Genomic DNA, 17,609 nt, shown 5'->3' on the forward strand with positions numbered 1-17,609 from the left:
TGTCAGCGCACCTAAAGCAGGTGCTTTAAAGCAGTTGCATTAAAGCAACTGCTTAATCAGTCTACCACATTCCCATAGCTACACATAGGATGTAACTGATTTTCTAAATATACAGCAACCAACTAAAAAAAACTTTTCTTAAGAATTGTATATCCTTTAATATACTATCACACTTAGATATTATTGTAATATTGCACAAGTACTTTGTTCATCCCTTCAGAGTTCAGAGTGGGTATGTATTAATGATAAAAGTAAAACAAAGCTTGATCTGAATGTCTGAAAAGGTCTACAGTTTAGTGATAAAACAAGGAAGCGGAAAGAGGGTTGTTAGGTTCGTATTTGGAAGGTGACGTTATCCCAGTGCCCAAGTTTACATGATGAGGCAATGGGAAAATGAATGAGTAATCCACAACTGGCCCTTATTTGCATGCAAGTTATTCCATTCTCATATTGAATCCATGTTGGCTGAGGAAACAAGTGAGATGAGGAAAAATTGAGCTTCCTGCACCACACAGGTTACTTACCCCTTGGCTAGTGAGAGTCTCCATCTCTTTCAGCATATCTGGCCAATGCTGAGGCCATTCTCTTTTTATCATTTCCACAACTATTCGTGACAGGGCATCTTTGATGTGGCTCTCCTCGTCCAAGATCGAATGAGTACCCTGAAAAGAGACAATAGAAGGCATCAGAGCAGTACAACTGTGAACTGTGAAGTGAAGCGTCTTTCACAAATCACACTTACATTTGATAACAGCTGCATGGCGCACTCCTTCAGGTGGACTTTCTCCTGTTGCTGCATGTCGTTCCATCTGAATCTGCAGGGAGACATTAGCTTTCTGTCAAACATGGATCCCTTATCATGCTTTTTCCCTATTACATTTACCTTAGTCACCTTCTACTTACTTGATGATATGCTCCAGGATTTGCAAACCAAAGTGTCTCACTACTGCTGGCTGGGCTTTGTCAGCTAATTGTAAGCCACATGGGACACACAAGGAGCTCGTCTCTTTAAACTCTTCACAAAACTGAAGAGAAGAAAAAAGAAACCGCGTAATTTTAAAGATTAGGAAATGTTATAAGACTTTAAACGAACAGTTTTGTGAACCCACCACTACCATACACGTGTAATATGTCAGATAGCAACAGCTAATTCACAAACATTCATATAAATACTTGGATAGCAGAATGCTAATCTAGCAGCTAGGGTTAGAGTTATTCTTGGGGGCAGAATTACTCGGAATTGGTTAACTAGCCTCATTAAATCGAGCTCTGTCTTTTCACCATGTGGTTAATGGCATGAATATGAGTCCACAGGGGCTCTGGTGTTGAGGTGATAATTGTGGCATGCCGGCTAGCTCGTAAAGCATATGGCTATCATCATTGCAGGTTAAACCAACATACATGAACCGTATAAACAGCGCTGTTACTAGGAAACTACGTATAATAGCCCAATTTATCTAGCTAAGCCAGTACATTATCCTCCTTTCACAAATGAATGACAAGCTCAGCAAACTTAGCGGCTAGCTAGCAAGCGTTAACGAAGCTACCTTTAGGGCCTCCAGTCGGTAAATTTGACTTGTTTCTGCGTCCATAATCACATTCACAGCTTTCACAAGCTGATCACACATGGCGGCCACCTGGTCAGCCATGACTTCAAGTAGCGTCTAACACACTGTTGAGGCGAAAGCAACTCCCTTATGCAAAGCACCTGCAGTACAGTGAGACGAGCGATACACTCAGTGAGGTACCAACGTGTACAGAATGTGCTGCTGTTGCTTCTCCTGCCGCTACTCGCGCGTTTGAACACTTTGCTCGCCGTTGAGTGAGAATTCTGGGAGTTGTAGTCTAAGATTTTTTTTAAAGATCGTCTATATAAATCTAAGCCATCACCTCTGAAACTATTATATTCATTAGCTACTTGAATTAAAAAAAATGTAAAAATGAAGCAAACAGTATGGTTTACTTACAAAACTAAAAAATAAATAAATAAATAAATCAAAGTACAGGAAATGTCTTCATCTCGCATTAGAAGTCATTACATATATGTTTAATGAGACCAGGATGTCTAAGATAACATAAAAGACCTTCTATTAGTCCCACAGTTGGGAAATTCGCATGATGACAGCAGCAAAATCAAAAGAGCAGGAATACAACAAATAGATTCCGTAATAAACAGTTATTAATTACTTACAAAAAATAATCTTTAACTATAATTCTACATAAAAGTACAGGCAGGAAAATTTTACACGTGTTTGGAAGTATGGCGATATATAGGAAAGAAGGGAGTGGGCTTTTTAACCAGAAAACACAATCCTGGAAAGTGTGAGGATGCCCGAGGAGTGGGAAAAAAGTTTACTAATACTGAGTTTCAAGTTAAAGGGTGATGTGCAGAGCTGTAGCCGTAGACGGATAAGGTTGATGAGCTATAACACGAAGTTATAGGAAAGAGTTGTTGAAGCTAGGGGATGGGGATGGGATTACATCAGAAATGTAGGAAGTCCCAGTGGTAATGAACAGGATGGCAGATGAGGTCAGGCAGGAGACTCTGTAGACTATAATGTTTGCAGACGACACTGTAATCTGAAGTGAGAGTATAAGAAGAGAAGAAAGAACTCTTCTGATTCATGATATACAGTGAGGCCATATGGGGTTTAGATGAAGCCAGGTAGAAATTTTTATTTCAGTATAAATCCTGATTACAGCTCTTATCTGAAGCAAGTTACATTTTCCCAAGTTACATTAGGTGTTGCTTGTTTATATGCTCTTAGTCAGCTAACTGGTCATATTAACTTTAATAATTATTCTTTTTTCATTCGTTAAGTTGCCATCTTTAATAATTAATGCTTTTACTGAACCAAACAGTTTCGCAGCTCTTTCACCTTCACCTTTCAGTTTGTGATTACTGGCGGAGTGATACATCTTAAGTATGTCCTGGCGATGAATCATTCCTACCTCTGCTCTTTTAAGTTTAATCTGCTGCTGAGAAACTGCTGAACACACTGAATGTTTGGTTTTGTTTTTTTGCACATGGTTTCAATATTAAGCGTGCGATTCTGATATTAAGACAGAAGTCAAGGCACAAAGTATACAAGTCTAGCCGGTGGGGGTGTTTTATGCTCCGGCAGGGGCGGAGCTTGAATTCCAAAGTGGAATGAGTTTCCTCTCGCTACGTCACTCTGGGATAGGCTGCCTGCGGGCGACCGAGCTACGCTGTCATTCCACTGGGTTTCGAGACGATTACCTACGTATTTTCTTGGTGAGTAAAACCTTAAAAAAATATTATTAAGTATTTCCATTTAAACGCGTGTGTGTATCCCCACTCACAAACCTTGTTTTTTTTTATTTACGTCGATCCTCGCGCTCGCTTTTGCGAGCATTACAAAGTTTTAAAGCGATGCTCGCGCAACCACAACGGAAACTTTTGCCGTGAAGGCCTCGTTATCTGGTGCAACAGGTCTACGACACGAGATGCAGTTCACTTTAGTGCTATTTGTTTTTGTATTCTTTTTATTTTTTGTCGAATTTTAGAGCGTAACCATGTTTTGTTGTGTTGTCCTTTTTTAACGCAGGACTGGATCCCCCCCCCCTCCCTAAGAAGGAGAAAGTAGCCTTGCCTGTCGCGGCTTTAGGCTCTGGGATTACAGCGATCGCCAGTCCCAACAGCCTTCGTCGAAACTGCCAGCGGGGATTCATGCTGTGTGCGTTAGCTAAATGCGGTACGAAGCTAAAATGATGCCGGTGAGTTTTATTTTATTTTCATGGCTATAAGTTTTAACCTTGTCCCATTGCGCAATCCCCCAGTTTTCGATATTGTATCACGCTGCGGCGCTATCATTGTGAATTACCTGGGCATTTAAATTGAGGTGGTAAATTGATGCGGTTGCTACTTTGTGTCATTACTATGTCGACACAGCCGTCTGTTGTGAAGTTTATTGGCTACCATAGATGCTTGTGTTTGCGTTAGTGTGTTTCCCCCATGTGATTTTACACTCATACAAGACTTAGTCACCTATAAACCAGTCGTAATTGGTTTATAGTCGTAAATGTATTGTCGGTATATAGGCAGGATTCACCTGTCAGTTCTTGGCTGGCACTGGACCTATCCTCAGCTCTGGACTCCTGCCATGTCAGCCCCATCATCTTCAACATCATCAGAGGTTCATTGCTTTTGCTGCAGTGCAAGGCTCTCTCTCTTTCTCAGCACTATCTTAGATGTGTGGATAGGGCAGCACACAGCAGTCTGCCTGCATATGTGCAGTGTAGAGAAACAACCTTCCTAACAAGTAGAAATGGTGATTAATGAGTAACCCCCCAAACTAGTAAACATTTAACCCTGGCATATTTTCTAATTACCCAAATGTTTCATGGAAAATGGAGCTGCAACTAAGAAACAGTTTCCCAATCAGTCTGTGGATATTTGTTTTGATTCTTGCAAGCTGAAATGATTATAGACTTTTTCAATATTTTTTTCATAGCAAAATACAATACAGACTTTATAAACCAAAATAAGAAAACAATTAACCGTACTTCTCAAACCTTGCCCACTCTACCCCTGTAATACCAAATCAAGGATATGAACAGAGTTAGAGGTCACTGACATATTTTCTCAGTAAGGTATAAAAATAAATGGTAATTTTGTGACATACATGAAGTAAACTAATAACATTACAGTTAGGTGTTAGTAACAACAGTTGCCATGCTTTCAGCAAAGGATTTAAATGATTTCCAGGTAGCATAGGAAGTGATTTAATCTTTTATCAAAATAGTTTAGTTTTCTTTGTGTTATTTTATGAACAGACTGTTTTAGCACTGTCTACCACAATTTTCTTTAAAATTTACCATGTTTCATTAAAAATAAATTCTACTTTATTCATTCCCAATTTTGGGAGAAGAAAACTTGAGGTGGTAAGTTGATGCAAAATTGTTTAAGTAAAGTAGGATAACTATAAAGTAACTACCATATGGCAAAACAAAACACCTCAGGGAAAAGGGATGATATAAAATAATATTAATAATAACTTTCAAAAAGTAGCTAAACCTGTTATTTCTATATTTTTTCCTTTAGTTTATGTCTTTAATTCTGATTTGAATAATTCAGATAACTATGATAGATGGTCATATTTTCATTTTGTCTTATTGGGAACAGCTGATGACAGCTGTTCACAATATGTGTAGGATCTACTACTGTGGCCCTTCTCTCCTCAAACCTGTGCTACCTGTGTTCTTTCATTGAATTAATCATCTTAGCAGTGGAGAGAGTCGTGTTCGGACGACTCTTGTCTGGCGCATGACCTCAGTCTGCTACTGGCACATACTTGTTTGTTATTGCCAAGCTCGTTCCTAGTGGATACTGATATAAACTGTCACCCTTACATAACAGAGCTGTTTCTTTATTGGCCCTTAATAATTACCCCGTTTGCTCCATCTCTGTCACCTGAGGATATCTTTCTATGTCCTTTTGCTGTAAATAGGATACGGCTCCTGCTGCTCGCTGATAAACACAAACTGGTCTTTATGTAGATGTGTCTGATGTGAGGTATTGTTTTATAAATTACACCAATAGCCCATGACCCTGCTCGTGCAGGCTAGGGGCTTGTGGGGTAGTGAGAATGGAGTGTCGTAATTGCTTGCTGGGATGGTAAATAGGGGGTCACTGTTTCCTGAGCACAATGGGCTGCAGGGACTCTTTAGCAGTGTGCTGTGGTGGGTACATTGTGTGTGTTTGCCTGTGCTGTGCCAATACCCTGATAAGTGATGTTCACCATTAATTAAACTGTGGCATGGAATAACTCATTTACTCCTGATTTACTTTATCTCTCCTGAAACCAGCCTTTGTTCTGCACACATGAATTAATGTCACATTTAGGCTTGGATTCTCTGCTGGTTTATTAGCCCATATTTTCTCTTTGTCCACTTTTTGACAAGATTAATTATACTCTATTGACAACATAAAATAACAGAAACCAAGCTGGAAGAATACATTTTGTTTGTTTTGTTGTGGGTTTTTTGTGGGTGTTTTGTGTTTTCGCTTCACATACCAAACACTTCCTCATTCCTCTCCCATGATGCATATTGCTTCGGTGTGTAGATTTTCAAACAGATACAATTTTGTGCACCTGGCTTACATTATTTAGTTTTTCATTCTTTCACTGCTCACATTTGTACCGTGTCTTGGTTCCACATCATCAAATCTCAGTGTGCCTAGACTTTATGGTGGTGCTTTGATGGTGGAAAAGTGAGCTAATGCTGTGGGAAGCCTGATTTTGCTGTATGTGTCAACAGAAACCTGAGCAGGCTTTCTCTTTGAGTGCCACAGGCTTTGTGTTTACTCTGTGGGAGAGTTGTGTTGGTTACATAAGCAGATAGTCACATGTGATAGACAAGGATGTTCATGTTTTGACTTTATCCTTAAGAAGAAGATTGATAGGAAGACCTTTGTTAGCTGAGAACAGTTGTGTAAAAACACAGTAGGCCTGTAATATTTTGTTTTTTCATCAAAGGAGTGCACAAAATAATTTCTAAGGTGAAGAGGAAGTTCTTGTGAATGGTTGAACGCTCTGGTGACCATGTTGTTTACAACCACAGGTCTTATAGAGAAGCTGAATAATCTTCTTGAATGCATACTGTTAGATTGTGCTGTGCACCAGTGCCTCAACAACAACTCTACATTCACCTGGTTTCTGAGAGGAATCACCTGAGCTGGTGTCAGATTACAGTAATTGAATACAAAGTCGCTCACTGGGAATGATCCATTTGAAAAGGATAAATGTACATTAAAGTGGTGCAAAATTTCAGTAGAACTCACTTTCACATTAGACAGTTCTCTGACTAATGTTGAGCTGCTGAATGAACAGGGAGGTTGTGTGGGGTATAGGTAACGTCAGGAAGCAAAATGTCCTTTTGTATAAATCGTTAATATAGCTGACCCCTATCTCAATGATAAGGGAAATGAATAAACAGGATGCAGTTCCTTTTTTTTGACACAGGATGTTTTTTGTTTGATGGCAAATATTCATTTTGCTTTATCACCAGTACGGTACATAGATTTATTGATAATGGTAGTTATGACATGTGTGAAGGAACAAAAGATTTAAACTAGAAGTTTTGGTCAGTTTTCACATTGCATTTACTTAACACGGGAAGAGACTAGCAGCGAAGCTAAGACTGTAGATAATAAGTGACATTCAGTAACTTCAAGGAGCAATGGGTGGAGAAAAAAAAATGGTGACAACCCAGATTGGGTGGATCCAGCTTTAAGGGCAGTCTATAAGGGCAGTCTACACAGGAAGCTATTTGTCATGCAATTGTCCCTGACGGTTGGTTGCTATGTAGATACCCCCTATATAATGTATTTACCACCCCATCATATATCAATCACTGGTATTCTTTGCTCTCAAAATTGAACAAAAGTTTAGCTCGGGAATCATCCACTGGCTTTTTGGTCTATCACTGCTTGAAGTTGATGAATACAAGAGATGCTCTTTGGTCTCTGGTTGCCAAATTCCTGCTAGTCATCTACTTTGTTAAAGTAGTCAAGTGTTGACCAGAGAACGTACAACAACTTCAAGTGTTGATGGGCAAAATAGCTGATGACACAAAGCTCTCCGTTATTTCCGTTGCTGCAGGGACTTTTTGGTGGAAACAAATTGTATAATTTAGTCCTGAAAAGTTCCTCTAGTAGCAAAGGTCTTCTGTACTGGTAAGACTACAGTCATTCACTCTGCTGCTTCACCAAGGTTTCATTTTTACATATGCCTGATTAAAGGTCACAAAGGCATCATTCACTGCTACATTTTGAATCGCATTTGTTTTTTGCATAAAATAAGAGTTGATAAAGGGTAAGTTTTCTTGCAGTTAAATCCCACACAGTGGGCATTTTTATTCAGTTTTTGTTGCACTCTTCATATTTTAAGTATCTGTATTTTCTATAATAACTTTCAGGCTGTGACTAGTTCTCGGAACATCTTCATCCAAGAGTCATGAGGCATTGGAAAAGGGGGAAAAAAAAAAGGATGCATCCTTTCCTTTCTGCTTAATTTTGACTCCCATTTCCCTTATCTCCCAGATAAGCCGAAAGTAGGAACTCTCTCATCACGTAGACCAAAAATAGAAGAGCATTGCAAGACCGCAGACTATGAAGTGATAGGCTAAGTACTGCAGTGCAGACATAGAGAAGAGGCTTTTGTGATGGAAGCTTTCTGCAGCTTCATGTACTGTAAAAGCTGCTCCCCCCCGAATGTTGCAGCTGAATAAGACTACTGTGCTTTTTGCTGTTTGTTACCCCTGACCTTTTCTCCCGTGCCACCTCATCCCTCTAATGCAACACAGAAAATGAGGGAGAGGGAACACGAGATGAAGAGATATAATGCATAGAGCCGTTTCAGTTTCATAGAGTTTTATGCTGCCTCGCCTTTTTGAAGAACTGCTAATCTGGAACTGTGTCAGGCAGAGAGAACTAAGGCACGCACACACAGGAAGATGCTGCTGCAGTGTCTTACAAACCTTTGCTAATTAGATTCAGAGGTGACTCCGTCAACAAGACTTAGTTGACTCATTCGCTTACTACAGCAATATCTGTAATTGAAAGTGTGTGTGGACAGAAGGTCCAGCACCCCTTAGGTGAAGTGCCTTCGGGCATACTTGAAGATATGGCTTCTGTTATCCTCTGCTGCTATCATACTATCCACTTTCCCAGCCACTCCATTTCCCCTAAGGCATTGTGTTACATGTTCCATATGTTTATAAGGAACTGGTATTGCGTCTTAATATATTTTTTTAACCTGTCGGGCAGTGTATCTTATTTATTTACTGATTTCATCCATATGAAATCAAGTCTTATACATGATTTTTTTTCATAACAAATCTTGATAACAAATCTGATGTACTAAAGTATGACGCAGCTGTTCAGCTCTGTGTACAACTGGAAAGGGATGTGCTAACAGTTCTCTGAGAGAAATGTTAGCACATATACTACTGTCAACTGTTCCTCCAACACTGAGGGCCAACCAATCCTGATGTTTTTCTAACTCTGTTCCAGCCGTCAGATTGGTTCAGCACAGCACTATTGTCATTGCCATTGGCCTTTCGTGCCAAAACGTGGATGGAATGAATTCTATTGACTTTATATTGACCGCGTCTCGTTTTTCTATCAAGGAAAATTGACTTTGTGAAAACTGTCTTTATCTTTTTTCACCTAGCCCTAGCCGAAGGCTAACCATGTCCAGTGTTTCTGTTGGTTTTTAGTTGTGCTGATGTAAACAAAATATTGATTACTGAAAAAAAAACAATCTGGAAGTGGAGACGCTATGCACGTTTTCATCCATCCATTTTCTTCCTCCATTGCACGAGAGATGGGGGTTACACCCCAGACAGGTCGCTTGTCTGCAGGGCTAACAGAGAGAAGAAACATTCTTGACTCTACTAGAGTATCTTTATATGAGGAGCAATTCCGAATAATGGCTTCATTTTTTATACTGGGCCCTTCTGCAGCTTCTGTCTGAAACTTTTTTTTTTCTCTGATTGGCTCCTCCTCTCAAACAGAACGCTTGACCAGCAGGTGGGTAGGGCTGCTGTTTAAGGAAATGCTGTGTGTCCAAGATGACCATATTAGGGATATCCAATTTCAGTGACACCCTGTAGAACCAAGCAGTAACAAAACTGACCTAGTTGAAACAGAAACAGCTTTTGACTCTGGGATTACTTATTTAAACAATGACCTTCTTGTATACTTGCTATGTTTAATTTGGATTTCTATAAGTGTGACAGTTAAAATACACGAGCAAGGAAAGTATTAATAGGTCCTTTTAATACTTCACCCATTAATAGTCATCAGGGGATGGGTGTGGGAATTTAACTTTGGTTATATGCTACTCTTTGCATTGACAGTACATGAGATACTGCGTTTTCTGTACTTGTCTATTGGAAGCTAATTATATAATAAATTCTCTGTGACAGGACTGACTTTTATTTGGTAGTAATTGTTATATTGCAGAGTCATTGAATTATAGTACAATCTCGTGTGTTATTCCCGGAAATTGGAAACTGCAGCGGCATGCAGTTTTGATCACTCTTAACTCAATATGTGAACAACTGCATCTGGACAATTACCTTAAGAGACTCTTGCAGGAGGATTGACCCTCAGATGGAGAGAGTGGATTTTCAAGGTGGGACATGAAGAATGATATGCTTTTAGGAGTCAAATTATCTAAGGAGTATTTTTCTAACTTCATTTTCCTTTGACCCGACCTAACCTAACACATTGAACATCAAGAGACAAAATGCCTGTAAACTGTTCTCTCTGTTGCATGAACCTTATCTTAACAATCAGTGGGAGTGCCACAATCTCTCTCTCACACACACACACACACACACACAGAACATTCCTTTGTGCAATTGGCTACAGGTAGAGTGCTGATATTTAAACTCAAGTCATCTCACAGTGCCCTGTCTGAACTGGAGAGGCTTGAAAAGCTTGTTCAGGTCTGCAGCCGGTGGCATCTGCTTTAAGGATCCAAATCACGCTGCAAAAGGCAAAGAAAATCAGCATTTATTTTTTAAACTTCATAGTTTGTCTGTTCAGTACACAGAATTTGACAGAATTGTCCTCCACCGCCCTAAAGGGACTGGAGCTCATTTAACTTGGATACAGGAGAATCGCAGACAAAGAAGCCACTTTCAGTGAAATAACCCAGGATAGCATATCTTTGATAGTTTTTTCCCCTCTGTCTTTCTGAACCTTTTAGCTCAAGTATTGCCAGCTGCAGTCACTCTCCTACTCTTAGATGTCTTCCTCTTGCAGTGTCTTTTGTCTGAGGTTTTGATGTTACAGCCTTTCATGTCAGAGAGAGACACAGTCTTGTCAGTGTTATTGCATTTTGAACAAAGGATCCTACGCCGACTCTTAAAATTGTGGCAGTTTATTATTATTTTTTAATTTTAATTTTATTTTTTTTGAGAATACATGGTCAGACTGTTTTGCACCTATTCACTGCAGGCCACTGGTCAACCTCCAAGAAAAAAACATGATCCTATAATATAGTAAGACATAATGGCCATAGCCTAGCTGCAAGCTAGCGTGTTTCAGCTTATTATTGTCCCCTGAGCCAGCAGGCTGTTAAAAGGCTATATTTTTATACAGCGGATTAACGTAATCCCTGCGATAAAATGACCTAACCATATAGCTGCCCTGCTTTGAGGGTATCTACAGTGTAGACAGCAGTATTATGGCCATATTTCTTTGCATTGGCTATAATTGTCCGTTTGCTATTCTGAGCTGCCACATCACCCTCAAAACCCTGGGAGACAGGTTTGACTTAGCTGATGCTATGATGGAAATGGAAATCTTTTGCTATAATAGTGAGCCACAGCAGCCGAGGCAGCTTGTCCCTTCTCCTTCCCCAGGGCTCTCTAAAATAAAATAGGAAGGGAAGTGCAATTCAGCAATTGCTTCTGTCATCCTCTCCATACCTAATAGAAAGCAAGTGGAGCATATTTCTGTCAAACATTGTCACATAAAATCATGATATTGCCAGCTCCCTTCGAACTATATAAAGCTACACAAAGCAGTATTTTCTGGTAGGCTGTTGAGCTACTGTTTGTCTATTTTGCATTGTACCTATCAGGCTGTTACTGAGCTACCTAATTTTACTTGCTGCTGTATCAATGAATATTTAATGAACACTCAATTTGTTTGGCTGAGTCAAACACCTACTTATGGTAATCTTGCCTGTCTGAGTAGGTACGTTTCTTAAAACTTGAAGAGGGTCTGCGGTGTAGTTGCTTATTGTTGAGTAGACCATAAATTATAAAGATGAAAACACTTTTCTGATATTTACTGCAGCACATAAAATAAATTCCTGTAATTTACCTTGCATGCACTGCTTTGTTTGTAATGAAAAGTCTACAAGACCTATCATTTTGAGACCTTAAAAGGTTTGCAAGGATCAAAGACAAAAAACGAATTAAAGGGAATGTGTTTCCACACGTCATTTTGAATGTTTCAAAGTTTCCAAAACAATATGAAAATTGGTCTCATAGATTTTTGTATTTGTATTTGTAGTTTATACAGCTTTTGTACCATGTGTGCTATATCATAGCGAATAAGCAGTGACCACATGCTTTAGGTGGATGAAGGTCAACTGCAAAGTGCTAAGTCATCTAGATGGATAGTTGAAGTGAATACTGGTGGTCTTGGATCATCAACTTTAGTGCTGCAGCAAACTGGATTTTAGTGGGGGCGTTGCCAGCGCCCGAGATTATATTCTCTTCCCATCTGTGGTTCTTTCTTTTCCTACTATCTGTCAGTGCTCTCTTTCACTCTCCAAATATTAATAGGTTCACTTTAGCACTTTGGATTTCTGGGAAGTTTTCATGATGTCACCGTCTCATTCTGAAAGATCTACGAATTGTTTTTTTGAAATAATTTGATGAAGGCAGACTATATGAGTGATTTTAATTGTTTTAGCATGAATGTTTAAACTATTCTAATTAACAGACACAAAAAGCCCCCATTTTAGTTTTACTTTCCAGGGTAGTGTTCTGCCACAGAGGGTGGTCTTTGGTTAGAAACACAGCTTTCTGTTTACAGCTTTCTCTTCTCTACATTACTGACAGGCATGACTCACAGCTGATTTGCTCTATTCATGAGAATCTTTCATTTGCATCCCCATTGATTCTGGCAGTTGAGTCAGGTCCTCTGACTCAGGCCAGTGCCCGTTGAGTCCACCTTCTGTGTGATAAAACAAACCTCTGGTTGTAGATGTTGCTTAGGAGATCTTCAGAGGGAGCGTTTCACCTGCCCACTCACTTAGTAAGCTTCATTTGAGGAAGAAAAGGGGAATAAAGCCCCTTATCCTAAGGCTGTTGCTCTTTGGCGCAGTACACACAACAGCTAAAAAGCAACCCAAATACTTTTGTTTCTGCACCAGCTGCTCTGCATGATTACCCCCTTCAAGTTTTTTGTGCCTGTGACCTAGCTGACCTCATGTTCCCACCGTAGCCCCCGTAGGCATGGCTATTCACAGCAACTCGGAGTACAAAAACCTGGCAGTGTAACCTGGAGGTTCTGGGCATTTAAAATAATACCGCTTTTACAGTTACACGCTTTTCAGGATACTCTGTCTGAAGTCACTGTGAAGGCATGACACTGTGCAAAAACCTGGGTTTGAAACAAAACAGTTCAGTATGTTCAAGGCATGCAATATCCTAAGACACCTTAGAAAATTGGTTTTATTGCTGCCTTATCAACTCCTCTTATGTGCTCATATTACAGATTGGGGGCATATTCCATTACGAGCCTTAAGCTTCTTAGCGCTTATCTTTTTATGAATGTATGATACTCGTACACTGACTTTTGATGTTTGTGTTTCCTGTCAGCGATTATATAGATTTTGGAATATCACAGACATTTCGGATGCATATTTTTTAAATCATCTGTGAAGGCTTTTGTTTGACTCAGCCCTTCTTATTTTAATTGTTTTGACAATTGTTGCCTATTATAGCTATAAAGATGAGTAATATTCCATATAAGTATTGATTTTTAGAGTTTATTTTAAAAGGTTGTAGGTGACTGTCTGCATTTGGATCCTTGCTGATAGACAGCTCAATTTTCTGCTCAGTGTCAGTGTGTTTATTTTCTGCAGTAGCTGGAGGCATACAAATTCCAATTTATTACAAACTGCTTCATTGAGATTGCCCATTTCTGTGTAGATTGATATAAACCAGCCTTGAGCAGCTGTCAGTCACACACTTGCATAAGAACCTAGCGGTTTGCTCATTCAGAGTCCTTGACGGGGTTTTTTAGTGTGTTTACATTGGGATGGAGGGATCTCTCACAGTGGTGACAGCACTAGTTGGGGAGTGAAATGGAATTTCAAGATCTGGCCTCTGGTTTTTCTGTTGACACAGAGGTATGAGACCTGGGAAGCAGATCTGCTATCAGTGAAGCTCACATATTATACAGTCTATACAAACAATGAACCAAGAGGAAATTGGACACCAATTCCAGAGAACTTTTATGTTTACCTTACTTCTACTAACTCTAACAGGATCCTCTCGCTTGTGATCTTAATTAGCTCTATCTAATCTACTGGGTTATCTGCTTCTCTCGCCTGCTGTTCCAGATGTTCCTGACTGTATACCTCAGTAACAATGACCAGCATTTTACTGAGGTTCCTGTTACTCCGGAGACGCTGTGCCGGGATGTGGTGGACTTGTGCAAAGAGCCGGGGGAAACGGACTGCCACCTATCTGAGATGTGGCGTGGATCTGGTGAGTGACAGTGCTCTTTTGTTTGTGGAGTATCTGAAGGAACAGGAGTCGGTGTGTGGACACATTAGTTCTTATTTTATTTAGACAAAAAGTGCTTTTTCTCATGTTGACCACTTTGTGGTTTGTGATTAGCTTTGTAGTCATCTGCTTGGCAGTTTTTAAAGTGTTTGTCTCTTTTGAATCTACCATGCAAATAGCGTAGAGCCCTAATCTCTGCATCAAACACAAGCGCCTAAACATTTCTTACATCTCTCAGGTGGGAGGTGAGGAGTGACGTTGAGATTTCATGCCTGCCTCATTTTCACCGTTTCTAAGAGTCAAAGAGTATACAACATCAGAACTCAAGGAGCCAGGCTTCATAGCCGTTTCCATGGTGATACTGCCATAGTAGTGAAAAAGTGCCAATTATTGTGTTTGAGTACTTCCAGGAGTGGTCTGAAAGGAGATTGATGAATACTGAAGAGATTGTCTCATTTTGCACCCATTCACCACAGGCCACTTTTGAATCTCCTTGAAAACACAGCAGTGACATTTTGCATCCAAATTAGATGTAAAGTTATAAATTATATTTATAATATTTTACTTAACTGCTTCATTTTGCATTTCTACCATTATTAAAAGATCAGTTTCACTCACCTCTACTTAAGCATAATGTGTCAGCTCATCTGTGTAATGAAATGCTCAAAGACAATGTCTGAAGAACAGCTGATGAGCTCAGTGCCAAGAGGCATAATTGACAGCACGTTATAGTTGTTTCCCCTGAAGTCATTGCTTAGATAGATCAATGGCATGCAAACTGTGTTGACAAAATGAATCATCCTTCAATTTGGGTTAGACTGGATTCACTGAGTAAATGGCATGTGCAAACTTGACATGCATTCATGTTTTAGCCAATCCAAGTGAAATATTATGAAAACTTGGGCTAAAATGTTTTATTTCGACTTGCAGAGAGACCTGTAGGTGATGGGGAGAGGATGCTGGATGTGCTCCAACGTTTGGGACAGCACAGATCAGAGGTGCGCTTCTTTCTGCGTCACAACAGAGCTCCTAGCAGGGAATCAGGTAAGCAACTGTTTGCAATACACAACAGATAGTGAAAAGAGGCTTTAATGTCTGATACTGCTCACACACAAGAGTTATGATTGGGTGAGCACTGTCTCCAGAGGTGCCTGCTGTCTTTATAATGCCCTATTCACTCAATAAACACTATGGTATTTTTCAAACGTTTATCCAGAAGAGGGCTTTATATTTGGAGCCCTCAGATCCTTCATCCTTGCTGGAATCAGAGTGTCCGAGTCACACTATCAGAAGTCTGTTACTGTTCAATTTTCTTATTAACACAGAAAAGTCTAGTATGTTTTTTCATAGACTATCCTCTCAACCCCGACTTGCATAACTAAGCCCTTTTTACCTCTCACAGCTTGAGTCTGGCCCAGGGATTAGGTGACTGTTTTCCCTTTGTGTTATCTTAGCCCGCTGTTGTTTTCCCACACTGAGAGCTTAGCTCTGATCATTATTTGCAACACGGCTCTGTATTAAATTTTTCAGTTACTGCATTTTTATGCGGGTTTATTTAGTCCTGTTGCCGTGTTTACATTAGTTACGGCAGTACGGATGTACTCTGTCCTGCCCTCAGGTTGCAGTTAGTTAAATGTTTATACTTCCCCGATACTGTTCGAGCATGCTCTTTTTCACATGTCGGAGGATAAAATGGAATGTCACCAATCTATTGGACTGCCAGTACATTTGAACTTCTTTTCATTAATCTAATGTTATGCCTGTGTCATGTCTGAGTAAGCAGCCACACTAATTATACTTTTTATAGACCTTTACTTTCAGCATAGCATAAATATGAAATGCAATCATTAACAAACAGGCACAGACAAAATTCTCAAGTTACTGGGCAAAAAAACATGATTAGTTTGAAGACTGCCCTAAACATGAATAATCTTACTTTTCTTCTATACTATTTTACTATAACACACAGACTCGGTAGTTAGTGACAAAGAACTAAACCTTAGAAAAGAAGGCCGAAAGAACTAAACCTTCAAAAGAGTTGTCACGCTTCACCAAATTCAGTGCCATGTGACAATAGTCAATGACACATAGGCAACAAAATGCCCCAGAAAATCATGGGTGTACTTCTGCTCTGTCATTGACTTGATCTATCTAAATGAAGTGAGGAAAATTAACGGAAAATTAATCACTGTGTGAATGTCTGAATGCTGTGACTATAACAGTTTGCGTCACTCTTGAGCTTAGCAGTGTCTTACATTCCCATCAGCGATTAACCAGCATCTATTAAACCAGTTATTTAGCTTCTGGAGCTGCAACCCATGAGGCTTTGATCTATGGGCTTGCATGAAGCTCTAATCGTGGTTGGTCAATCCTCTTTAAACCACATAAAGCTTCCTGTACTAACAATACTGAATGTTAAATTTGTTGATTTTCAGACATCTGTTTATAGCGATTAGTTTGTATCTAGCATGCATACTGTATGCTAGCAGTTAAACTATATAGTAAAGCTATTATGGGCTTTCATCATGGGATAATACTTTAGGGATAGGACCCAGATTATCAGACATGCATGCCAAATGCCAGTAAAACGGTTGGCTATATGGTTATATCTTCCTAGACAAGCATATATACATGCAGTAGTGTACCCACCCCACTAATAAGTCATTATTGATGAGGTTGAATCCCAAGAGATTTTTTACAAGTTACAAAAAGCACTGAGGTAAAGAAGTTAAAATAATTCAGCACTAGCCTCTCATTTTTTCAGCTGGTATACACCCTCCTCTATAGCATGTCAAGACAAACCTATAAATCTAAATGTGTATGACTGTTTGTCAGAGACACTGAAGGGCAAAAGGACAACAGGACGTTCCAGCCATTTTTTTTTTCTTGTTGATCCTTCATTTCTTTTAAGGTGGTCTAAATTTTAATGTCTGACGAAATCTCCACTTATTTCCATTACTTAGGAGGATCAAGAGGCTCAGATTCAAAGAGAAATGGAGTGAAGGGTCCCCCAGAGAGAAGGATGGAGAATGGGGTGAGTTATTAACTTTTTTTCTGACAAGTGGTTGAAATGGTTTACACTATTTTACATTCATTCACATTGAATGGTAGCTGATGTGAATAATTAGAAACATGTCAATTTGGAACAATGTCTATTTTTTTTTTTTTTAATTTTACTAATAAGGGTCATGCATTTAGTATCGGCATAAAGTCTTCTCCCAAAATGTAATTTCTTTATACTTGACGAGTTGAAGTTAATTGTGTGCTCTGGGATACTGATTAGTTCCTTTCAGTTCTCACACCCTGCAGTGTTTTTCTGCAAA

At 39.5% G+C, this 17,609-nt stretch overlaps 2 protein-coding genes across 3 annotated transcripts in view; one reads left to right on the top strand and one right to left on the bottom strand.

Moving 5' to 3' along the window:
* xpo5 (exportin 5) overlaps positions 1-1,781 on the bottom strand; it is a 14,921-nt gene extending 13,140 nt beyond the window's left edge. For both annotated transcript variants that reach the window (XR_312034.1, XM_005744826.1), the window contains exons 1-4: positions 1,548-1,781; positions 904-1,025; positions 743-815; positions 525-662 (exon numbers count right to left, since the gene is read on the bottom strand). Coding sequence is in view for 1 of the 2 variants with exons in the window: in XM_005744826.1 (XP_005744883.1) it covers positions 525-662; positions 743-815; positions 904-1,025; positions 1,548-1,649 (435 nt within the window). In the remaining variant the exon portion in view is untranslated. The remainder of the gene's footprint in view (positions 1-524; positions 663-742; positions 816-903; positions 1,026-1,547) is intronic.
* Positions 1,782-3,163: 1,382 nt separating this feature from the next.
* The window catches only part of LOC102209202 (apoptosis-stimulating of p53 protein 2-like), a 27,773-nt gene continuing 13,327 nt past the window's right edge, over positions 3,164-17,609 (top strand). Inside the window, exons 1-5 of the mRNA XM_005744837.1 lie at positions 3,164-3,256; positions 3,570-3,738; positions 14,121-14,268; positions 15,217-15,330; positions 17,250-17,320. Of these exons, the coding sequence (XP_005744894.1) occupies positions 3,712-3,738; positions 14,121-14,268; positions 15,217-15,330; positions 17,250-17,320 (360 nt within the window). The 5' untranslated portion in view covers positions 3,164-3,256; positions 3,570-3,711. The remainder of the gene's footprint in view (positions 3,257-3,569; positions 3,739-14,120; positions 14,269-15,216; positions 15,331-17,249; positions 17,321-17,609) is intronic.

The sequence above is a fragment of the Pundamilia nyererei genome, unplaced genomic scaffold, assembly GCF_000239375.1.
Source record: "Pundamilia nyererei isolate P.nyererei 1_Seehausen unplaced genomic scaffold, PunNye1.0 scaffold00149, whole genome shotgun sequence".
Taxonomy (NCBI): Eukaryota; Metazoa; Chordata; class Actinopteri; order Cichliformes; family Cichlidae; genus Pundamilia; species Pundamilia nyererei.